This window comes from Mobula hypostoma, chromosome 25, assembly GCF_963921235.1.
Source record: "Mobula hypostoma chromosome 25, sMobHyp1.1, whole genome shotgun sequence".
Lineage (NCBI taxonomy): Eukaryota > Metazoa > Chordata > Chondrichthyes > Myliobatiformes > Myliobatidae > Mobula > Mobula hypostoma.
The window spans coordinates 44,164,052-44,190,232 of record NC_086121.1 but is presented as its reverse complement, the minus strand read 5'-3'; the positions used below and the strand labels follow the sequence as shown (position 1 = coordinate 44,190,232).

The 26,181-nt window shown below is 45.1% G+C and overlaps 1 protein-coding gene across 1 annotated transcript in view; it reads right to left on the bottom strand.

Annotated features, from left to right (window-relative positions):
• LOC134337692 (uncharacterized) overlaps window positions 1–26,181 on the bottom strand; it is a 194,524-nt gene that overhangs the window by 17,428 nt on the left and 150,915 nt on the right. The window contains exon 5 of the mRNA XM_063032884.1: window positions 16,484–16,510. Coding sequence (XP_062888954.1) covers window positions 16,484–16,510 — 27 coding nt within the window. The remainder of the gene's footprint in view (window positions 1–16,483; window positions 16,511–26,181) is intronic.

The following is a 26,181-nucleotide window of genomic DNA, read 5'->3' as shown; positions in this document are numbered from 1 at the left end:
TTTTTAAAACCACGTCCTAATTAGGGAGAGCCAGCGTAGCTTTGTGTGGGGCAAGTCGTGTCTGACTTAATTGACTGAGTTTGTTAATAAGATGAAAAATGTGTCTGATAGAGGTAGAGCTGTGGATGTTGTGTATAGGATTTCTAGTGAGGTGTTTGACAAGATCCCTCATGGCAGTGTTCAGTGTCACTGCGAGAAAGGAGAGGCTATTGAAAGGACAAGATTGTAGTCAACAGAATGAGTTGCAATTAGAAGTTAGACAATATCGAAAAGAGTGAATAGGTTTCATATTTGAATGCATGAAGTATATGGAATAGGTTAGATGAACTTGTAACACAGTTACAGATTGGCACATATGAGCTTGTGCCCATCACTGAATCATGGCTGAAATAAGATTACAGCTGGGAGCTTAACGTCCAAGGATATACACTGTATTGAAAGGCAGATGGGATGGCGAGGCCCTGTTGATAAAAAATGAAAATCAAATCATTAGAAAGAAGTGACAGGATCAGAAAATGCTGAATCGTGGCTACAGCTAGGAACTACAAGGGTGAAAAGACCCTTATGGGAGTTATATACAGACCCTCAAACAGTAGTAAAGATGTGGTCTGCAAATTACAACTGGAGATAGAAGATGCATTCCAAATGAGCACTGTTACAATAGGCATGGGAGATTTCAATATGCAGGTAGATTGGGAAAATCAGGTTGGTGCTGTACCCCACGAGGGGGAATTTCCAAAATGCATACAAGATGGCTTTTTAGAGCAACTCATGGTTGAGCCCACTAGAAGATCAGATATTCTAGAATGGGTGTTGTGCTATGAACCAGAATTTTAATCTGTCCCTGGCCCAGGCAGTCATCCCACAAGCTTCAAGATCACCACCATCGTGCCAGTGCTGAAGCATTTCACTGCCACGGGCCTGAATGACTTCCGCCCAGTTGCACTCACCCCAATCATTGAAAAGTGCTTTGAGAGACTGGTTCTATCACATCTGAAATCCTGTCCGCCTACTACCCTGAATCCCCATCAATTTGCCTATCGCACCAACAGGTCAACAGAGGACACCATCTCCATGGCACTTCACTCTGCCCTAACCTACCTGGACAGCCCCAACGCTTACGTCAGAATGCTGTTCATTGACTTTAGTTCGGCATTCAATACTGTGATCCCCTCCAAGCTGATCGCCAAATTTCATCTGCTTGGTATCAGCTCATCCCTCTGCAATTGGACCTTGGACTTTCTGACTAACAGACCCCAATCAGTTAAGTTAGACAACCTCTCCTCCTCCACACTCACCTTAAACATCGGCGTGCCTCAAGGCTGTGTGCTGAGCCCTCTTCTGTACTCCCTTTTCGCCTATGACTGCGTTCCTGTACATGGTTCTAACTCCATAATCAAGTTCGCAGACGACACCATGGTGGTTGGTGTGGTCAGAGCGGATGACGAGACAGCCTACAGGGACGAGGTCCAGCACCTGGCCGCATGGTGTGCCGACAATAACCAGGCCCTTAACACCCAGAAGACCAAGGAGATCATTGTGGTCTTCAGGCATTCTAGCAGCCACACTCACCTCCCCATCTACATCAACAGAGCTGTAGTGGACCGTATATCAAGCTTCAAATTCATTGGTGTCCATATTTCTGAGGATCTCACCTGGTCCCTGAACTCCTCCACCCTGGTCAAAAAGGCGCAACAACACCTTTATTTGCTACAGAGCATCAAAAAACCTCACCCCTGTCCCAGGATACTGATGGACTTTTACCGCTGTACCATTGAGAGCATACTCACCAACTGCATCTCAGTGTGGTATGGCAATTGTCCCGTATCGGACCGCAAAGCACTCCAGCGTGTGGTGAAAACTGCCCAGCGGATTATCGGCACCCAATTGCCCACCATTGAGAACATCTACCATAAATGCTGCCTGGGCAGGGCAAAAAGCATTATCAAGGATGCATCTCACCCTAACCATGGACTTTTTACTCTCCTCCCATCCAGTAGGCACTACAGGAGCCTCTGCTCCCACACCAGCAGGCATAGGAAGAGCTTCTTCCCTGAGGCTGTGACCCTGCTGAACCTCTCATCACAGCGCTAAGCAGTATTGCACCCATATTGTATTGTCTCAGTACTTTTATATTTGTGAGCTGTAGCACTTACTTTTTATTCGCAGTTATTTTGTAAATAACACTATTCTTTGCAATTCCGGTCAGATGCTAACTGCATTTCATTGGCTTTGTATCTGTACTTGCCACAATGACAAGAAAGTTGAATCTAATCTAATCTAATCTAAATTGACTAAAGAGCTGAACATAAAGGAACTCTGATCATAATATGATAGAATTCACCCTGAAATTTGTGGAGAAACTAAAGTCAGATGCATCAGTATTCAGGAACAGTAAAGAGAATTACAGAGGCATGAGAAAGGTAATTGCCAAAAATGATTGGAAAAGCATAAGTGGGTTAAGAAAAGGCAGGGATAATGACAGAGCAGCAATGGTTGGAATTTCTGAATGAAATTTGGAAGGTGCAGAATATATACATCCTAAAGAGGAAAAAGCCAAAGCCAACCTAAAAGCCAAAGGGAGAACATATAATAGAACAAATTAGTGGGATGTTAGAGGATTGGAAAGCTTTCAAGAGCAAACAGAAGACAACTAAAAAGTCAGTAAGCAAGAAAATATGGAACACAAAGGTAACCTAGTCAATATGAAGGCGGACCATAAAAGTTTCTCCAGACACATAGAAGAGGTGAGAATGGATATCGGACCGCTAAAAAATGATTTTGGAGAGGTAGTAATGGAGACGAGGAAATGGCAGATGAACTGAATAAGTATTTTGCATCAGTCTTCATAGTGGAAAACACCAGTAGTATGCTGGAGGTTTGAGAGTGTCAGGAGGCAAGTGTGTGAAGTTGCCATTACTACTGCGAAGGTTCTTGGGAAAGGTCTGAAGGTCGATAAGTCAGCTGGACTAGATGGTGTACACCACAGAGGTCTGTAAGAGATGGTACAGAGATTGTGGAGGCACTAGAAATGATCTTTCAAGAATCACTCGATTCTGAAATGGTTCCAGAAGACTGGAAAATTGCAATGTCACTCCACTCTTCAAGAAAGGAGAGAGGCAGAATAAAGGAAATTATAGGACAATTAGGCTGTCCTCAGAGGTTGAATGATATTGGAGTCAATTGTTAAGGGTGTGGTTACGGAATACTTGAAGGCACATGATAAAATAAACTGTAGTCAACATGGTTTCCTGAAGGGGAAATCCTGCCTTACAGATCTGTTGGAATTCTTTGAAGAAGTAGCAAGCAAGATTGACAAAGGAGAATGGGTGGATGTTGTATACTTTGATTTTCAGAAGGCATTTGATAAGGTGCTACACAAGTTAAGAGCCCAAGGTATTACAGGAAAGATACTAGCATGGCTAAAGCAGAGGCTGATTGGCAAGAGTTAAAGAGTGAAAATAAAGGGAGCTTATTTCTGGCTGGCTGCTGGTGATTAGTGGTGTTCTACAGGGGTCTGCATTGGGACCACTTCTTTCTATGTTATATGTTGATGACTTGGATGATGGAATTGATGGCTTTGTTGCAAAGTTTGCGGATGTTACGAAGATAAGTAGAGAAGCAGGTGGTTTGTGGAAGTAGAGATGCTACTGGGAAACTTGGGCAGATGAGGAGTGAGGGCAAAGAAAAGGCCAATGGAACACAGTGTCAGAAAGTGTATAGTCATGCACTTTGGTAAAAGAAATGAAAGGGTAGACTATTTTCTAAATTGGGAGAAAATACAAAAAGCTGAGGTGCAAAGGGACTTGGGAGTCTTGTGTAGAAATTCCGTTCCCTTGAGATACTGTCCACTTCAGCGTCTCTTGCTCTGCACTTGAGCCATATCCAACTTAAAGTGTTGTGGGCAGTTTTAAGTCCCTACCTGAGAAAGGTTGCACTGACATTAGGGTGGGTTCAATGGAGGTTCACGAAAATGATTCCGAGATTGAACATATAAAGAGCATTTCATGGCTCTGGGTTTGCACTCACTGGAATTCAGAAGATTGAGGGCTGACCTCATTGAAACTTATCAAATGATGAAAAGCCTTGACACAGTGGATGTGGAGAGGATGTTTCCTGTGGTAGGAGATTCTAAGACCAGAGGACACTGCTTCGGAATAGAGGGGCTTCCTTTTAGAACGGAGGTTAAGAGGCATTTCTTTAGCCAGAGGGTGGTGAATCTGTGGAATACATTGCCACAGGCAGCTGTGGTGGCCAAGTATTTAGGTACAGTATATTTAAGACAGAGGTTGATAGATTCTTGGTTAGTCAGGGCACAAAGGAATACAGGGAAAAGACAGAAGATTGGGGCTGAGAGGGAAAATGGATCAGGTATGATGAAGTGGTGGAACAGACTCGATACACCAAATGGCCTAATTCTGCTCTTTTATCTTGTGGTCTTATGGTAAGCTGATCAAGAAGATTAAGGTGCATGGGATCAATACTGAATTGGCCACTTAGATACAGAACTAGCTTGCCCATCGAAGACAGAAGATTATGTTTGAAGGGATTTATTCTAGCTGGATCTGTTATTTGTGGTGTTCTGCAGTGATCTGTGCTGGGCTGACCTCTTCTGTTTGTGATGTATACAAATGGCTTGGATGAAAATATACTCCAGATGGGTGGATTAGTAAGTTTTCAGATAGTAAGCAGATTGGTGTTGAGGATAATATAAAAGACTGGCAAGGAATGCAGCAGTATATAGATCAGTTGTAGATATGGGCAGAGAAATAGCAGATGCAGTTTAACCTGACAAAAATGTGAGTTGTTGCACCTTGGTAGGTCAAATGTAAAGCAATGGTTTTTGCAGCTTTATACAACTCTAGTTAGGCCACATCTGGAGTATTACATACAGTTCTGGTTGCCCTATTAGAAGAAGAATCTTGAGGCTTTGGAGAGGGTGCAGATAATGTTTACAAGGATGCTGCCTGAATTAGAGGGCACGTGCTATAATGAGAATTTAGATAAACGTGTTATTTTCTTCGGAGCAGCGGTCTAGGTGAGGATCTGATAGAGGTTTATAAGATTATGAAAGGCATAGAGTAGACAGACAGTATATTTTTCCCAGTGTTGAAGTAATTAGAAACAGAGGGTACACACTTCAGGTGAGAGGAAGTAATTTGAAGGAAGATGTGAGGGGCATGTTTTGTTTTACACAGTGTGGTGGGTGCCTGGAATGCACTGCTTGGGTTGGTGGTAGAGGGTGATACATTAGGGACGTTTAAGAGATGTTTAGATGGGCATATGAATGTAGTGAAATGGAAAGACATAGACATTGTGTAGTATTACATACCTCATGTTTATCTTGTGACTGTCTTATGACCATGATGTAATTGAGTGGGGTAATGTAATTTTCCCACCAGTGTGAGGTCACGTGATGACATGTTCACCACGGTATAAAAGGGAGACCCCTGTGGTGATGCAGTTAGTTTTTTCCAGTTGAGTTTTAAGTTTAGTTCGTTATTTAATTCGTCGGATACTCTGTTATGCTGTGTATTCGTCTTATGACGTAGTTTTATTTTAAAGTGGAGTTCTACTTTCTGTTGTAAGTAGTATTGGAGAGTGAAGACCTTACTAAAGTACAGGAACTCGCAGAGTCGAGTAAAGCTGATATCGTTCGGTGGTTTTGGAGATGATCGACCTTTATTGAATCTTCGTTCAAGAAAAAGTGACCTGCATCTGAGATATCCTCTGCTAAAGCTGTCATGATCCGGTCTGTGAAGTATGCATTCCGGTTCATGATCCGGTCCATGGACTCAGGACTCCTGGTCTTCCAGCTGTCCCTCGTTTGATTGAGTTAAGCATAGGCACCTGATTCCCATCTTGGGGCTTTGAATATAAGTAGCCTAGCGTTGAGTGTGGGCTGCTGGTTTGCCTTGTCAGTCTCCCTTGGAGCAACCTGCTGATGGAAGTCTAGTGAAACCATTTGTGATCTCTAGGCCTGGTTGGAGGACTACTGCTTCACGAAGCCTTGTTGCCACTTGTTGGCGTAGTTTTTGCGGTATGGATTTGGCTGTTTTCTGGGCCAGCTGAGTGGCCGTCAGCCACTCCAAGCTAGGTAGGGATCTGACTGTTTCCGTAACCAGCGGAGGTTGCTGGCTGTAACTGTGACTCGGAGCAATGCTGAAGCAGAGATAGAACTGTCTGTTGTTCTTTGGTGTTTCTCTTCTTGTCCTTGCCTCTGTGAGGGTAAGTCAGGCTGTTTTGCCATTGCCCTGAGGGGGATCTGTCTTGTCTTGTTCTCGCCTCTGTGGGGTAAGTCAGGCTGTTCTGCTGTGCTGTTGCCCTGTGGGGGGATCATGTCTTGTCTTGTCCTTGTCTCATTGGGGTAAATCAGGCTGTTTTGATGTTGCCCTGTGGGGGGACATGCTTGTCTTGTCTTTGCCTCTGTTGGGTAAGTCTGGCTGTTCTGCTGTTACCCAACAGGTGGACCTGTCCCACCTTGGTGTGGAGAGGTTGAGTCCCGGCTTGTCGAAGTATAAGTCCCGGCTCTATGTCTATTGTGACGAGAATACACATAAAATTAAGATGTTTGCTGGCCTGGGTTAGCATCAGTGGCATCAGCAAGTGGTCTGCCACCTGTCCTCAGGGGAAGGAGAGATAAGGAACAATGGAGCAGCGTCTGGAGATGTGTAATGAAGGGACGGGAGAGAGAGCTGTCTGGAGCGGCTCCCCCTTTGAACCCTGAACTGTTTGAAGTGATGGACAGGCGATCTGGAGATGTGTAATGAAGGGACGGGCGAGAGAGATGTCTGGAGCGGCTCCCCCTTTGAACCTTGAACTGTTTGAAGTGATGGACAGGCGATACCCCAGCAGGGGGATAAAAAGGGACAGATTCGCTAAGGCAAGACACACGACACCCGAGGTAACGAGACCCTGGAAGCGGTGCGCCTCTCACGAGTCGGTGGGAAGTATCGGACCTTAAACGCACAGGGTGGAAAGGTACGATCAGCGGGAACCCGGTGTGTGTCCACCCTCGCTTGGGTGCCGGGTTCACTGCAGAGGATCGACCGCATCTGGAGGAGGGGTCACAGTCGGTGACCTCAGGTGACATCACCAAGGACCTGCCCGAAAGCTGCTTGTGAGAAATATCGCCGGTCTGTGAGTGGAAGCCGTGTCTGAATGATCAGTCGTTCCCATTCTCTCTCTCCCTCCCCCCACGTTGTCCATCGCCATGGCAACGATTACTGCAAACTGAACTATTAAATCGAACTGGACTTTTGTGTCACTTCGAAATTGGTCATTTACCCCTAGACAACGATAGAGCTTGATTGATGCTGTTATCTTAATTCTGTGCACATGTGTATTTATCATTGCTGAACTGTTGCATTTATTATCCTTTCGATGACTGTGTTTCTTAGTTCTAGTAATCCAGACTCCAACTGAGTGATCCATTTCTGCTGGTTTGGCAACCCAGTTACGGGGTACGTAACACTGTACTGTCCTGTCTCATGTTCATGTCCTGTTAACGATGAGTCCCGGATTTTCGAAGGACAAGTTCCAGCCCTATGTTGATGTTCAGTTCCCAGTCTATCTCTCAGCTCCAGCCTCCGAGTTATCAGCTTCCGCATTTCAAGATGAAGATCCCGCAGCCGAGCTCCGGGAACGCCAGCCTCGAGGACCCCGCAGCCGAGCTCCGGGAACGCCAGCCTCGAGGACCCCGCAGCCGAGCTCCGGGAACGCCAGCCTCGAGGATCCCAAGCCAAGCTCCAAGAACACAAGCCTGAAGTCCCCAGCTTCCAAGCTCCAGACTCGAGACCCCAGCCTCATGACAAAGAGCCCAGCCTGTCTCCAAGCTCAGGCCTCTAGTCCCCAGCTATGTCCTGTCCTGAAGCCATGTTATGTCCTTGCCTGGTTCTGGGGTCCAAGCCCGAGGCAAGTCTCAGGTTCTGGGTCCTTCTCCAGTCTCGGACTCGGAGTCGATGCCTTGTCTCCTAGCCCTTGGTTTCTAGTCCTGGTCCCCCTTTCCCTAGCCCAAGTCTGCGTTCTTGTCCCTGCTCCTTGCCTGTATCCTGTCACGTCCCTGCTCTAGTCAAGTCCTGTTCCTTGTACTTCAGTGTCTGTGTCTCGCATTTGGGTCCATTCCCAGCACCTCATTGTGACAAAAGCAGGAAGGATTGTGCAGTGTCTATTCTCCAGAAGAAAAGGTCAGTTCCTTTAAACCATTTTATTTCCATCATTGTGAATCCTGTGGACAAGGCAGGTTTCGGCTGGGATCAGCAGTAACGTCATGTCTTTGAGGAATTCTTTACTTCAGGAAAGTCTCTCCTAATTGACTGTATAAATCTTTTGGACTTTCGAATTTACCATTCTAAAAACTGTGTTCGAATTTACCACTTTAAGAACTGTTTTCACATACACCCTTTTAAGAACTGTTCCAGAGTTGCCATATAGCAGTTAACTTCGGTTAAATTAGTCGTTTGAATATTATTTGCTATTGTTGAGCAGAATTTAATATATGTTTGTTTGTATAAAACCTGACTCAATTGATATACATTGTTGCCGGTCACGTGACAGTAGATAGAGGGATTAGTTTTGTTGACTATTTGAATATTAATAGGTTGATTATAACAAAGTGGGCCAAAAGGTCTGTTCTTGTGCTGTTTTGTTCTATGGTCTATGTTTTAACTCCTGTCATCCATCCTGTCATCAATAAACCTCCAGCTCTGGAAATTACCAGTGGATCGTTAATCTCAAAATTGTCACTGTCTCCCAAATTCTTGTCTATATTTCCTGCATCTCCTCCAGTCAAATATCGTCTCTGCCTCAATATTTTTGTGGGTCTTAAGCAGTTCACTATTTGTGCCAAGTATAATCTGTCCTACTTTGCCTTCAACTGCTGAGAAATGAAATTCACAAATCTACCAATGTCACATGCAAAGCAAATGGATAACAAGTGCCAAAATAATTAAGGTGGAGTAGGTAGTAAAGAGGGTCTTTTCTCTACACAGATAGTACCTGCATGCATACATACTGAAGTGTGATTACTGAAAGAGGAGTTACCAAAAGACTAATACTGAAAATTGCTGCTCTCATCATTCATGATAGTCACATACCTGTTCCTGAGCTCCACGTGCTCCATGTCCTCCTTGGTACTTACTGATCCCAAGAGCAAACTTACATATTCTTCACCCACTTGATTAGTCTGCAGGTATAATTTCCCTCCTTTGTTCTAAAGGTAATACCATCTATCCAGCTACCTTCTTGTTTATGATGTTTGCATTAAATCCTCAGTATTTACCTTAGTTATTCTCACCGAGGATATTTTTGACAACGCTTAGACCTCATGATTCCCTGTGAACACACTTCCATGTTTCCTTCATATTCTGCAGGAGCCCAAACTGATTTTAGCTTCCTAAACCTTACATATATTTCCTTTGGATTTCTGCCTAAATTTACACTGAGTCCGTTTGTCTAAGGATCCCAAAATCAACCAATCTCATCTTTGTTCCTCACAGGAATATTTTGGTCTGTGTTCTTACCACTGGTGCTTTAATGACTCCCACATTTCATATTTGGACTAGCCCAATAGCAGCTACTCAATATCTACTATCCCCAGTCGCTTCCTCATGCAGTTCTTGCTAGTTTTTCCATTTTAGTCGCTTACTCCCAAGGTCCAATCTTCTCCTAATTCCTATCATCATCCGTAACAATCCTAAATCTGACAGAGTTATGATCACTGTTCGTAAGATTATTCTGCACTGAAACTCCAGTCCCCTAGCCAGACTCATTTCCATTGCTACCCTTAGCATAACAACAGAGTACCCGGGGACAGTGAATTCCAAGTAATAATTCTTCTTTGATAAGACTAACACTGCACACAATAGTTAAGGTGTCACTATCTCCACATTAGGTACAGAAAGACACCTTTATCTAAATCCACATGTAATACAGAGCATTTGCCTCACTAAATACTGCAGGTGCTCATTAGATTTCACTGAATTCTCTCCAAGAATACCAAGGTCATTGTGAACATTGGTATTTTGCAATCAGTCAGCAGTCAACAAATAATTTGCTTTTCTCTTTTGTGCACAGATGTGGATGTCTTTCCATTTCTCAGCATTTTACCCAACTTGCCTGTTTTCCGCCATGCTGTGAGTTTGTATAAAACCTCTTCAAACTTTGTTAGCACCTATCTCAAGTTCAAGTTCAACTTCAAGGAGGAGGATGCTAAGAGGATGCAGGGTGACTTGGATAGGTTGGGTGAGTGGGAAAATTCATGGCAGATGCAATTTAATGTGGATAAATGTGAAGTTATCCACTTTGGTGGCAAAAATATGAAAAGAGATTATTATCTGAATGGTGGCCGATTAGGAAAAGGGGAGGTGCAACAAGACCTGGGTGTCATTATACACCAGTCATTGAATGTGGGCATGCAGGTACAGCAGGCGGTGAAAAAGGCAAATGGTATGCTGCATTCATTGCAAGAGGATTCGAGTACAGGAGCAGGGAGGTACTACTGCAGTTGTACAAGGCCTTGGTAAGACCACACCTGGAGTATTGTGTGCAGTTTTGGTCCCCTAATCTGAGGAAACACATCCTTGCCATAGAGGGAGAATAAAGAAGGTTCACCAGATTGATTCCTGGGATGGCAGGACTTTCATATGAAGAAAGACTGGATGAACTAGGCTTGTACTCGTTGGAATTTAGAAGATTGAGGGGGGATCTGATTGAAACGTATAAAATCCTAAAGGGATTGGACCGGTTAGATGCAGGAAGATTGTTCCCGATGTTGGGGAAGTCCAGAACGAGGGGTCACGGTTTGAGGATAAAGGCGAAGCCTTTTAGGACTGAGATTAGGAGAAGCTTCTTCACACAGAGTGGTGAATCTGTGGAATTCTCTGCCACAGGAAGCAGTTGAGGCCGGTTCATTGGCTATATTTAAGAGGGAGTTAGATATAGCCCTTGTGGCTAGGGGGATCAGAGGGTATGGAGGGAAGGCTGGTGTAGGGTTCTGAGTTGGATGATCAGCCATGATCATAATAAATGGTGGTGCAGGCTCGAAGGGCCGAATGGCCTACTCCTGCACCTATTTTCTATGTTTTCTATGTTTAATTATGGTATAACCATATATGAATACGGCTAATGAAGCAGCATATTTCCAGGGCCAAGGTGCAATATATGTTACCAACAGCACATAGCACATGCTGTGGAACAAATAGCAGATATGTTACAATTTCAGAAAAGTTCTGGTCCACTGGAGAGCAGCACTGAAAGGAGTCACCAGGTTCCAACCCAATATGGATTCTAGCACTCCACATGGAATTTCCCAAACATTGCCTCGGCAGTTCCTCTCCTGGGTGGATGCAAAATGCAAGCCCATGCATTTGGACTAGTTCTCGCCAATGCTGAGGCAACACGGCTCCACAGTATACCACATTACCAAAGTTCAACAGGGGCTTGTAATCCCAATAAAAACATCCACTCGCACCATGCACCATTATGGTGCAACAAGTCCAGGTGGAAACAAAACAGTGATACGCAACAAGTCCAGCTCCATCGTTATCAAACAACTCACTGATGGGACAGTCCTGCAGTACTTTGCAGTGACCTGCGATCATAAAAAGAAGATATAAAGGATGAACAAAGAGAAGTTCGATTGGACACAGGTAGCTGCTGCATCTGACCATGCTGCCATCCTACTGGAAATACCTACTCACACTCAAAGCTCCAAGTTAAAGGTTCAGGTGTCAACATGATTTTCTTTCCAGAGATGCTGCGTAATTTCCACACAGGTGCAGAAACAACACCCTCACCGTAGCAGAGAAAGAGTTGAGGAGTGTTACTAGTGTAAATTCAGATCATGGCTTGTTCCACGATGCCAATGAAAGGCAGGCATAGCTGGGGTTAAACACGATCAGTTATTACAATGTGCACTGCAGATTGTACTATTTGTAGCTTCAGGATGCTGACGCAAGAGAAATATATTGGACTCTGAATGGTGTTGAGCTGCATAAGCATGAGCGCACCCACACCAGTGAGTAGTGAATATGTCACTGCATGTGTTCCTTCAATATAGTGATCAGAGGAGTGTGCTTGAAGTGTCAGAAGGTGAACAAATGAATGCAGAACACGCAGCTTCAGCTCAGCTCCTAATGCAAGCGTAGCAACAATGTTATTGGTGGACGTCTCGGCTATGACAAATGTCCAGACATCCATCAAAAATGGCTAGATTTTATTTATCATTGTGTTGTCCAACAATTGGCCAATTCTTGGGGATGTGTTAATTTATACCTTTGTTAATTGCCCAGTTGTTCTACAGACTCAACAATGTAGATGAGTACACAACCCCATTACTCCCTTTAAAATCAAGATTGACTCGTTGGTGTTCCAATGGACAACAGCTGAGCCAGTGTTCATCAGAGACTGTTGATAAAACTTATGACTGTCAGGCTTTTCTTCCATATCAACTCAACATGACTGTTCTCAGTGATATTTCTGCCAGGTTGTTGATGGAAGGTTCTGAGCACATCATCTATTCGATAAATACTGAACTACAGGAATTCTGCAGATGCTGGAAATTCAAACAACACACATCAAAGTTGCTGGTGAACGCAGCAGGCCAGGCAGCATCTCTAGGAAGAGGTACAGTCAACGTTTCAGGCCGAGACCCTTCGTCAGGACCAACTGAAGGAAGAGTTAGTAAGAGATTTGAAAGTGGGAAGGGGAGGGGGAGATCCAAAATGATAGGAGAAGACAGGAGGGGGAGGGATGGAGCCAGGAGCTGGACAGGTGATAGGCAAAGGGGATATGAGAGGATCATGGGACAGGAGATCCGGGGAGAAAGACAAGGGGGGGAACCAGAGGATTGGCAAGGGGTATAGTCAGAGGGACAGAGGGAGAAAAAGGAGAGAGAGAAAGAATGTGTGTGTATAAATATAAATAACGGATGGGATACGACGGGGAGGTGGGGCATTAGCGGAAGTTGGAGAAGTCAATGTTCATGCCATCAGGTTGGAGGCTACCCAGACAGAATATAAGGTGTTGTTCCTCCAACCTGAGTGTGGCTTCATCTTTACAGTAGAGGAGGCCGTGGATAGACATGTCAGAATGGGAATGGGATGTGGAATTAAAATGTGTGGCCACTGGGAGATCCTGCTTTCTCTGGCGGACAGAGCGTAGGTGTTCAGTGAGACGAACTCCCAGTCTGCGTCAGGTCTTGCCAATATATAGAAGGCCACATCGGGAGCACTGAACACAGTATATCACCCCAGCCAACTCACAGGTGAAGTGTCGCCTCACCTGGAACGACTGTCCAGGGCCTTGAATGGTAGTAAGGGAGGAAGTGTAAGGGCATGTGTAGCACTTGTTCGGCTTACAAGGATAAGTGCCAGGAGGGAGATTAGTGGGGAGGGATGGGGGGGATGAATGGACAAGGGAGTCGCGTAGGGAGCGATCCCTGCGGAAAGCAGGTTGGGGAGGGAAAGATGTGCTTAGTGGTGGGATCCCGTTGGAGGTGGCGGAAGTTACGGAGAATAATATGTTGGACCTGGAGGCTGGTGGGGTGGTTGGTGAGGACCAGGGGAACCCTATTCCTAGTGGGGTGGCGGGAGGATGGAGTGAGAGCAGATGTGCGTGAAATGAGGGAGATGCGTTTGAGAGCAGAGTTGATGGTGGAGGAAGGGAAGCCCCTTTCTTTAAAAAAGGAAGACATCTCCCTAGTCCTGGAATGAAACGAGTTCGGTGGGGCAGGAGCAAGCTGAGACAATAAGTCTGCCAGGAAAGGCAGGTTTGTGGATCTTGGGTAGGAGGTAGAAACGGGAAGTGCGAGGTGTGGGAACTATATCTTGGGTAGGAGGTAGAAGGTAGAAGGTAGTACTGACCTCTACTTTGCTGAGGCACAGCGACAGCTCGCGGATACCTCCTCGTATTTACCCCTCGATCGTGACCCCACTAAGGAGCACCAGGCCATTGTCTCCCACACCATCATTGACTTTATCCGCTCAGGGGATCTCCCATCCACTGCTACCAACCTTATAGTTCCCACACCTCGCACTTCCCGTTTCTACCTCCTACCCAAGATCCACAAACCTGCCTTTCCTGGCAGACTTATTGTCTCAGCTTGCTCCTGCCCCACCGAACTCGTTTCTGCATACCTCGACACGGTTTTATCCCCCCTTGTTCAATCCCTTCCTACCTATGTTCGTGACGCTTCTCACGCTCTTAAACTTTTCGATGATTTTAAGTTCCCTGGCCCCCACCGCTTTATTTTCACCATGGATGTCCAGTCCCTATATACTTCCATCCCCCGTCAGGAGGGTCTCAAAGCTCTCCACTTCTTTTTGGATTCCAGACCTAATCAGTTCCCCTCTACCACCACTCTGCTCCGTCTAACGGAATTAGTGCTTACTCTTAATAATTTCTCCTTTTGGCTTCTCTCACTTCCTCCAAACTAAAGGTGCAGCTATGGGCACCCATATGGGTCCTAGCTATGCCTGCCTGCCTTGTTGGCTTTGTGGAACAATCTATGTTCTGTGCCTATTCTGGTATCTGTCCCCCTCTTTTCCTTCGCTACATCAATGACTGCATTGGCGCTGCTTCCTGCACACATGCTGAGCTCGTTGACTTTATTAACTTTGCCTCCAACTTTCACCCTGCCCTCAAGTTTACCTGGTCCATTTCCAACACTTCCCTCCCCTTTCTAGATCTTTCTGTCTCTATTTCTGGAGACAGCTTATCCACTGATGTCTACTATACGCCTACTGACTCTCACAGCTATCTGGACTACTCCTCTTCTCACCCTGTCTCTTGCAAAAATGCCATCCCCTTCTCGCAATTCCTCCGTCTCCATCTGCTCTTAGGATGAGGCTTTTCATTCCAGGATGAGGGAAATGTCTTCCTTTTTTAAAGAAAGGGGCTTCCCTTCCTCCACCATCAGCTCTGCTCTCAAACACATCTCCCCCATTTCACGCACATCTGCTCTCACTCCATCCTCCCGCCACCCCACTAGGAATAGGGTTCCCCTGGTCCTCACCTACTACCCCACCAGCCTCCGGGTCCAACATATTATTCTCCGTAACTTCTGCCACCTCCAACGGAATCCCACCACTAAGCACATCTTTCCCTCCCCCCACTCTCTGCTTTCCACAGGGATCGCTCCCTACTCGACTCCCTTGTCCACTCGTCCCTCTCATCCCTCCCCACTGATCTCCCTCCTGGCACTTACCCTTGTAAGCGGAACAAATGCTACACATGCCCATACACTTCCTCCCTCACTACCATTCAGGGCCCCAGAGAGTCCTTCCAGGTGAGGCGACACTTTACCTGTGAGTCGGCTGGGGTGATATACTGCGTCCGGTGCTCCTGATGTGGCCTCCTATATATTGGCAAGACCTGACGCAGACTGGGAGACCGTTTTGCTGAACACCTATGCTTTGTCCGCCAGAGAAAGCAGGATCTCCCAGTGGCCACACATTTTAATTCCACATCCCAGTCCCATTATGACATGTCTATCTACGGCCTCCTCTACTGTAGAGATGAAGCCACACTCAGGTTGGAGGAACAACACCTTATATTCCATCTGGGTAGCCTCCAACCTGATGGCATGAACATTGACTTCTCCAGCTTCCGCTAATGCCCCACCTCCCCCTTGTATCCCATCCGTTATTTATTTTTATACACACTTTCTTTCTCTCGCTCTCCTTTTTCTCCCTCTGTCCCTCTGACTATACTCCTTGCTCATCCTCTGGGTTCCCCCCCCCCGCCCTTGTCTTTCTCCCCGGACCTCCTGTCCCATGATCCTCTCATATCCCCTTTGCCAATCACCTGTCAGCTCTTGGCTCTATCCCTCCCCCTCCTGTCTTATCCTATCATTTTGGATCTCCCCCTCCCCCTCCCACTTTCAAATCTATTACTAACTCTTCCTTCAGTTAGTCCTGACGAAGGGTCTCGGCCTGAAACGTCAACTGTACCTCTTCCTAGAGATGCTGCCTGGCCTGCTGCGTTCACCAGCAACTTTGATGTGTGTTGCTTTGATAAATACTGAACTCCGTTTGTGAGTGTGGTGCTACCTGACCTCTTTGGAACTTAAATGCGTTTTCTTTTTTCTTCATATTCTGTCCCACCCAGAGGGACATCAGTAAATAATTCTGCATGAAGCATGTTCTACATAGTCATACATAGGTCACTAGATGTTGCTTTTAAACAGCAGTCAATCTAAGTTGACCATTTGGAACTGGTGACAGATGAATGGAAAATATGGGCGCCAATTGGATTGTTGCAATTCCAGTGCCAGACTAACCCACAGAATGAGGGAATGGTTAGTGATCTAAATGCATCGAATTGTTTGAGAAGGAAAGGTCTTATGGCCATATTTTACGAGGTTGGAAGCGCGATTCAATAAAATTCATATCAAGGAGCTCTTAAAACAGCCAGATGAGGCTTGAAGTTGCAGTTGAACATTAGTCAAAGATCTTCCTATTTAGAGTGGACAGGATATACTCACATGTATCTGGAGTAGAAAGAACAGCACCTAAAAGCAGAAACAAAACAATTCAGTTAATAGCAATTTTTAAATTATTGACAGTCAATCATCACATGGGCTATCTGTGGAAGTGTCTTCTCTTCCCACCTGGGCCTCACCTGTCACCCAGGGTTCCAAGGCTTTCTCAAACTCCAGGAAGTGTCAAATAAGGAGTGTTCAAGATATGGGTAACTGGAATTTTGGACAATACAGAAGTGAACATAGATACCTTTAGTAAGACGGTGGGAGAGGGAATGATCAGCTCAGACTGCATTAAATCAGCTAAAGATCCAACCGTCATTCTATAGCTGATGTTCTGAACTCCATGACTTCCATTTTCCCATACTTACAAAATGATGGAGGGCAGGTGAATCGTATTCTGTAATCTTGGCAGCTCTGATCACTTTGCTGGTCGTTCTCACAATAGAATCCAACAGCAACATTACACCTGTTGGAAATATTAGCTTGGATGTGGAGGACATGGGTGAGGTCCATCAGAGTACTTTATATCCGTGGTTACAAAGGAGAATGACTTGTATAGGGAGTTCATTGGTGAAAATTCTGATATGCTACTGCATTTTGAAATAAATCAGGAGAGAGTGTTGAGTCTCTTAAAGAGAATTAACATGAACAAATCCCCGGGACCTGATGGGATATACAACAGCTTATTGAGAGAGGCAAAAGAAGAGACTGCTAGGGCCTTGACCAATATGCTTGCATCATCTCTAGCCACAGGCAACATCCCAGAGGACTGGCAGGTAGCTAATGTTGTTGCATTATTCAGAGGGAAGAAGAGATAATCCTGGAAATGATACACCTGTGTGTCTCATGTCAATGGTAAGGAAGTTACTGGAGAGAATTCTTCGGGGTAGAATTTAAGAGTATTTACAAAATCATGTACTAATTAAGGAGAGCCAGCATGGGATGGGCAAATCTTGATTAGTTTTTTGACAAAGGTGATGGATGGAGCTAGAACTGTGGATGTTGCCTACCTGGATTTTACCAAGGCATTTCAAAATCTTCCTTATGAGAAGATTAAGGTGTATGGGATCAGTGGCAAATTGGTCACTTGAATTCAGAACTAGTTTGCTTATAAAAGACTGGGGGTAGTAGTTGAAGGGAATTATTGCAGCTGGACATTTGTTATTTGTACTGTTGTGTACTGGGAGAGCCAACACGGCTTTGTTCAGGGCAATTTGTTCCTTACAAACTTGATTGAGTTTCTTCACAAAATCAAAAAACTATTAAGAATGAGATGATACAAAAGTATACTAGCCAATAATAAAGAGGGTACGAAAAGTTTCTTCAGGTACATAAAGTGTAACAGAGAGGTGAGAGTGGATATTGGAGCACTGGAAAGTGACACTGGAGAGGTTGTAATTGGGTGCAAGGAAACAGCGGATGAAGTTCATCAGTCTTCACAGTGGAAGACACCAGCAGTATACTGGATGTTCGAGAGTGTCAGGAGGAAAGTGTCTGAAGTTGTCAATATTACAGAGAAGCTTCTTGGGAAACTGAAAGGTTTGAAGGTATACAAGTCACCTGGACCAGGTGGTATCCACTCAAAGGGTTCTGAAGGAGATGGTGAAGACATTGCGGAAGTTTTAATACTGATCTTTCAAGAATCATTAGATTCTGGAAGACTAGAAAATTGCAAATGTCGATCCACTCTTCAAGAAGGAAGAGAGGTAGAATAATGCAAATGAGAGACCAGTTAGTCTGCACTCATTGGTTGAGAAGATGTTGGAGTCAATTGTTAAGGATATGGTTTCAGGGTAGAAACACAGAAACGTAGAAAACCTAGAGCACAATCCAGGCCTTTCGGCCGATAAAGCTGCGCCGATCATGTCCTTACCTTAGAACTACCTAGGCTTACCCACAGCCCTCTATTTTTCTAAACTCCATGTACCTATCCAGGAGTCTCCTAAAAGACCCTATCATTTCCTCAGCCTCCACCGCCGCCACCGGCAGCCCATTCCACGCACTCACCACTCTGAGTAAAAAACTTACCCCTGACATCTCCTCTGTACCTGCTTCCAAGTACGTTAAAAATCTGCCCTCTTGTTCTAGCCATTTCAGACCTGGGAAACAGCCTCTGACTATCCACATGATCAATGCCTCTCATCATCATATACACCTCTCATCCTCTGTCACTTCAAGGAGAAAAGGCCGAGTTTACTCAACCTATTCTCAGAAGGCATGCTCCCCAACCCAGGCAATAGCATTGCAAACCTCCTCTGCACCTTTTCTATGGTTTCCACATTCTTCCTGTATTGAAGCGACCAGAACTGAGCACAGTGCTCCAAGTGGGGACTGACCACGGTCCTATATAGCTGCAACATTACCTCTCAGCTCCTAAACTTAATCCCACTGTTTATGAAGGCCAATGTACCGTATGCCTTCTTAACCACAGAGTCAACCTGCGTAGCAGCTTTGAGTGTCCTATGAACTTGGACCCCAAGATCCCTCTGATCTTCCACACTGCCAAGAGTGTTACCATTAATACTATATTCTGCCATCATATCTAACCTACCAAACTGAACCACTTCACACTTATCTGGGTTGAACTCCATCTGCCAATTTTCAGCCCAGTTTTGCATTCTATCGATGTCCCATTGTAACCTTTGACAGCCCTCCAGACTATCCACAACACCCCAACCTTTGTGTCATCAGCCACTTCCTCATCCAGGTCATTTATAAAAATCACAAAGAGTAGGGGTCCCAGAACAGAGCCCTGAGTCACAACACTGGTCACCGACCTCCATGCAGAATATGACCCATCTATAACCACTCTTTGCCTTCCGTGGGTGAGCCAGTCTGGATCCACAAAGCAATGTCCCCTTGGATCCCATGCCTCCTTACTTTCTCAACAAGCTTGGCATGGGGTACTTTATCAAATGCCTTGCTGAAATCCATATACACTACATCTACTGCTGTTCCTTCATCAATGTGTTTAGTTACATCCTCAAAAAATTCAATCAGGCTCCTAAGTCACAACCTGCAGGTACTTGCAGGTACATGATAAAACAGACCATAGTCAACGTGGTTTCCTCATGGGAAAATCTTGCCTGACAAACCTGTTGGAATTCTTTGAAGAAATAACAAGCTTACTGTAATTCATATTTTTCTCTGTTATTATGTATTGTATTGTACTGCTGCCACAAAGTTCACAAAGTTCACAACATATGCCAGTGATATTAAAGCTGATTCTGATTCTGCCTCAATATTTAAATAGGTCTTAAACAATTCACTATTTGTGCCAAGTATAATTTATGCTTCCTTGACTTCAACTGATGTGGAATGCATTCTACAAACCTCCCATCATCACATGCAAAGCAAGTTGGTAACAAGTTGTGAATATAAATTTGGCATCAAAATTGTCAAAGTGGAGTTGGTGGTAAAGAAAGTCTTTTCTCTTGAAAGACGTTGTTTTGATGGTTACAGTTCATGTGATTATGATCATAATTGAAAGAGAAGATACCAAAAAGATTGATAATATTGCTCTCATTCCAATTAGCCTCATGCTTTAAACATCACCATACCTGTCCATCCATGAGCTCAATATAGTGTATGCTCTCTTCTTGGTGAATATTGAGCCAAAGCGCTAAATTATATAGTTCCTCACCCGCCTGATCTGGCTCCAGGTATGATTTCCCTCCTTTGTTCTTCAGAGGTATAACCATCCTCTTTTTTATAAAGATTGCATTAAATGCCTCAGGATTTTCCTTAGTTCTTCTCTCTAAGGATATTTTATGGCATTTTTAGAACTCCTGATACCCTGTTGATGTACTCTCCTGCATCCTTTATATTCCATTGGAGCCCAACCAGATTTCAGCCGCCTAAACATTACAAACAGACAAAATTTACATCAAGTCCTTCTATCTAAGGATCCTAAAATTTGCCATTCGGATCTGTGTTCCTCACAAGAACATTTTGGTCCTGGCTTCTGACCAGTTGTCCTTCAAAGGACTCTAACATTTCATATATGAACTAAACCAATAACAGCTACTCGAAATCGACTATCCACAGCTGCTTCCTCATGCTGTTGTAGTTCACCTTTTCCATTTCAATCACAAGGTCCACTCTTCCCTTGATTCCTATTGTTATCCATAACTATCCTAAATCTGGAGGAGTTGTGATCACTGTTTGCAAAACTAAAACTCCAATTACCAAGCCAGGCTCATTTCCCTTACTACCCTTCACTTATCAGTCAACTAACAACATAACTTCTGAAAGGGAGTCATCAGGGACTGTGAATTCCGAGCAGTAAATTTTCTAAGGGTCTCTAGCTTCCCATAAGTACAGAAAGACATCTTTATCTGAGTCCACTTGTAAAACACATTAGCATTCTTTGCATTATGTCCAAGAATATCAAGGACCCTATGAATATCAAAGATCAAAGTAAAATTATCAAAACAAATACATACATATTCCCATTTACAACCCTGAGATTTGTTTTCCTGCAGGCATACTCAATAAATCTAATAACGATAATAAAATGAATGAAAGGCTGCATCCAACACGGTGGACAACCAGTGTGCAAAAGAGAACAAACTGTGCAAATACAAACGATAAAAATAAATTTGATAAGCAATAAATATTGAGAACATGAGATGAAGGGTCCTTGAAACACCCATAAAAGTTGCTGGTAAACGCAGCAGGCCAGGCAGCATCAATAGGAAGAGGTACAGTCGACGTTTCGCGCCAAGACCCTTCGTCAGGACTAACTGAAAGAAGAGCTAATAAGAGATTTGAAAGTGGGAGAGGGAGATCCAAAATGATAGGAGAAGACAGGAGGGGGAGGGATGGAGCCAAGAGCTGGACAGGTGATTGGCAAAGGGGATATGAGAGGATCATGGGACAGGAGGCCTAGAAAAAAAGAAAGGGGCGGGGGGGGAAAAAACCAGAGGATGGGCAAGGGGTATAGTGAGAGGGACAGAGGGAGGAAAAGGAGAGTGAGAGAAATAATGTGTGTATATAAATAACGGATGGGGTACGAGGGGGAGGTGGGGCATTAGCGGAAGTTTGAGAAGTCAATGTTCATGCCATCAAGTTGGAGGCCACCCAGACGGAATATAAGGTGTTGTTCCTCCAACCTGAGTGTGGTTTCATCTTGACAGTAGAGGAGGCCGTGGATAGACATATCAGAATGGAAATGGGACGTGGAATTAAAATGTGTGGCCACTGGGAGATCCTGCTTTCTCTGGTGGACAGAGCATAGGTGTTCAGCGAAATGATCTCCCAGTCTGCGTCGGGTCTCGCCAATATATAGAAGGCCGCATCAGGAGCACCGGACGCAGTATATCACCCCAGCCGACTCACAGATGAAGTGTCGCCTCACCTGGAAGGACTGTCTGGGGCCCTGAATGGTAGTGAGGGAGGAAGTGTAAGTAAGGGCATGTGTAGTACTTGTTCCACTTACGAGAATAAGTGCCAGGAGGGAGATCGGTGGGGAAGGATGAGGGGGGGAACGAATGGACAAGGGACTCGTGTCGGGAGCGATCCCTGCGGAAAGCGGGGGTGGGGAGGAGGGAAAGATGTGCTTAGTGGTGGGATCCCGTTGGAGGTGGCGGAAGTTATGGAGAATAATATGTTGGACCTGGAGGCTGGCGGGGTGGTAGATGAGGACAAGGGGAACCCTATTCCTACTGGGGTGGTGGGAGGATGGAGTGAGAGCAGATGTGCGTGAAATGGGGGAGATGCGTTTGAGAGCAGAGTTGATGGTGGAGGAAGGGAAGCCCCTTCCTTTAAAAAAGGAGGACATCTCCTTTAACCTGGAATGAAAAGCCTCATCCTGAGAGCAGATGCGGTGGAGATGGAGGAATTGCGAGAAGGGGATGGCATTTTTGCAAGAGACGGGGTGAGAAGAGGAATAGTCCAGATAGCTCTGAGAGTCAGTAGGCTTATAGTAGACATCAGTAGATAAGCTCTCTCTAGAGAGAGAGAGAGAGATCTAGAAAGGGGAGGGAGGTGTCGGAAGTGGACCAGGTAAACTTGAGGGCAGGGTGAAAGTTGGAGGCAAAGTTAATGAAGTCAACGAGCTCAGCATGCATGCAGGAAGCAGCGCCAATGCAGTTGTCGATGTAGCGAAGGAAAAGTGGGGACAGATACCAGAATAGGCACGGAACATAGATTGTTCCACAAAGCCAACAAAAAGCCAGGCATAGCTAGGACCCATATGGGTGCCCATGGCTACACCTTTAGTTTGGAGGAAGTGGGAGGAGCAAAAGGAGAAATTATTAAGAGTAAGGACTAATTCTGCTAGACGGAGCAGAGTGGTGGTAGAGGGGAACTGGTTAGGTCTGGAATCCAAAAAGAAGCGGAGAGCTTTGAGACCTTCCTGATGGGGGATGCAAGTATTTTGGGACTGGACATCCATGGTGAAAATAAAGCGGTGGGGGCCAGGGAATTTAAAATCAGCGAAAAGTTTCAGAGCGTGAGAAGTGTCATGAACATAGGTAGGAAGGGATTGCACGAGGGGGGATAAAACAGTGTCGAGGTATGCAGAAATGTGTTCAGTGGGGCAGGAGCAAGCTGAGACAATGGGTCTACCTGGACAGGCAGGTTTGTGGATCTTGGGTAGGAGGTAGAAACGGGAAATGTTGGGTGTGGGAACTATAAGGTTGGTAGCAGTGGATGGGAGATCCCTTGAGTGGATAAAATCGTTGATGGTGTGGGAGACAATGGCCTGGTGCTCATTAGTGGGGTCATGATCGAGGGGTAAATAAGAGGAGGTATCCGCGAGTTGTCACTGTGCCTCGGCAAGGTAGAAGTCAGTGCGCCAGACTACAACAGCACCCCTCTTATTGGCGGGTTTTATGGTAAGGTTAGGATTAGAGTGGAGGGAGTGGAGAGCAGAGCGTTCGGAAGGAGTCAGGTTGGAATGGGAACAAGGTGCGGTGAGTTCAGACGGTTGATGTCTCGTTGGCAGTTAGCGATAAAGAGATCCAGAGCAGGCAGAAGACCAGAGCAGGGTGTCCATGAAGAGGAAGAGGGTTGAAGAGGGGAGAAAGGGTCATCGGTGGGGTTGGGAGAGTCCTTGCCAAAGAAGTAGGCTCGAAGACGGAGCCGGCGGAAGAAGAGTTCAGCGTCATGGAGAACGCAGAACTTGCTGAGGTGTGAGCGAAGGGGTACAAAGGTGAGGCCCTTACTGAGGACAGAGCGTTCTGCCTCAGACAGTTGAATGTCAGAGGGGATGGTAAAGACCAGGCAAGGATGAGAAGTGGGATCAGAGCGGGGAGGGGAAGGGAGGCTGGTGGTGTCAGTGGAGAGGGGAGGGTTGGGGTGAGAGGAAGATGGAGCCTCTGAGTCCTTGAAAGTGTGTCCATGTGCTGTGGGAACAGGTCAGTGATGGGGAAGTGAGGTTGTGTAAAGTTTTCCCTTTTAGTTCAAGAGTTTGATGGTTGAGAGTTTAGGGGTAATAACATCAGCATTTCCCAATTATTCATTTCTCAACGAACACCCTGCTTTTCTTGAAGAGGAGGAAACCTGAAGTCCATTGTCCAGTACTCGTTGGGGTATCAAAGGTGAAGGCCATCTGGAACTTTAAATTCCTCCGTGTTATCATTTCAGAGGACTTGTGCTGGGCCCAACATAAAATTATGAATAAGACCATAAGACAATAAGACATAGGAGCAGAATTAGGCCATTCAGCCCATTGAGTCTGCTTCACCAAACCATCATGGCTGATTCCAGATCCCACTCAACTCCAATCACCCACCTTTCACCATAATCTTTGATGCCCTGACCAATCAGGAAACTATCAATTTCCACCTTAAATATACCCACAGGCTTGGCCTTACCACAATCTGTGGCAGAGCATTCCACAGATTTACTACTCTCCGGCTAAAAAAAATTTCTCCTTACTTCTGTTCTAAAAGGTCTCCCCTCAATTTTGAGGCTGTGCCCTCTAGTTCTGGATACCCACACCATAGGAAACATCCTCTCTACATCAACCTTTCAATGAAATCTCCCTGCATTATTCTAAATTCTAGTGAGCACAGGCCCAAAGCTGCCAAATGTTCCTTATATGTTAACCCCTTCAGACCTGGAATCATCCTCATTAACCTCCTTTGAACTCTCTACAATGACAACACATTCTTTCTGACATATGGGGCCTAAAACTATTGACAATACTCCAAGTGCAGCATTATCTCCTTGTTTTTATATTCTATTCCCTGGAGATAAATGGCAATATTGCATTTGCCTCCTTTACTATGGCTCAACCTGTAAATTAAACTTCCGGGGGTCTTGCACGAGGACTCCTAAGTTCCTTTGTACCTCTGATATTTGAATTTTCTCCCCATTTGGATAATAGTCTGCACTATTGTTCATTTTGCCAAAATGCATTATCATACATATCCCACCGCTGGATTCCTTCTGCCACTTTTTTGCCCATTCTTCCAATTTGTCTAAGTGCTGCTGCAATCTTCAGCACTACCTACCCCTCCACCTATCTTCATATCATCCACAAGTTTTGCCACAACGTCATCAATTCCATTATCTAAATCATTGGTAAATATTATGAAAAGTAGTGGTCGCAATATTGACCCCTGAAGAACACCACTGGCAGTCAACCAGACAAGGCCTCCTTTATTCCAACTCACTGTCTCCTACTTGTCAGCCATTCCTCTACCCATGCCAGTATGTTTCCTGGAATGCTATAGGATTTTATCTTATTAGGCAGCCTCATATGTGGCACATTATCAAATGTCTTCTGAAAATTCAAGTAAATGACCCCAACCACCCAAGTCATGCTCTCTTCTCACTTTTGCCATCAAGAGCCTCAAGACTTACACCACCAGCTTCAAGAATAGCTAACACCCTTCAACCATCAAGCTCTAGAACCAGTGGGGATAATATCAATCAACTTCACTTGCCCCGTCACTGAACTTTTTCCACAACCTATGGAGTGACTTTCAAGGACCCATCTCATGTTCTCAATATTTATTGTTTGTGTATTTATTTATTTGTTTGTCTGAAGAAAGCACTGTCCAGTTATCACCAGTACATAACCTGTTGCACCAGAGGTCCCAACACACTGGACCACTGCTACATAACGATAAGGATATTGTTCCTTTCTGAGATCACATTTTGGCAAGTTGGATCATTTGGCTGTACTCCTACTAGCTGCATACAGACAGAGCCTAAAAAGCAAGGATCCAGAGATTAAGGCAACTAAGAGATGGTCACAGGAGGCAGAGGAATGGTTAAAAGATTACCTTGAGTCAGTGGACTGGGCCGTTTTCAAGAACTCACCTGAGGACCTGAATGACTACATCAGGGCCGTAACAGACTTTATTAAAACAACTGTGGATGAGTGTGTCCCTATGAAATCGTTCAGGATTCTCCCCAGTCAGATGCTTTGGATGAACAACGAAATCTGGAATTTGCTGAGAGCCAGATCAGAGGCATTCAAGTCTGGAGATCAAGAATGCTACAAGAGGTTCAGTTCTGATCTCTGGAAAGCCTTCTCACAGATGAAGTGGAGATTCCAGAATAGACTGGGATCAGTGAGGGATGCCATAACCTCCTAAAAAGTTAAATCTTACAAAATAGGGGAAAGTTGAGCTTTGCTCCAGATGAGCTCAATGCCTTCTAGGCTCAGTTTGACGACCAGAACAGGGAGAAACCATCACTTATCCCCACGTCTCCCAATGATCCATTGTATCTAAAGATGA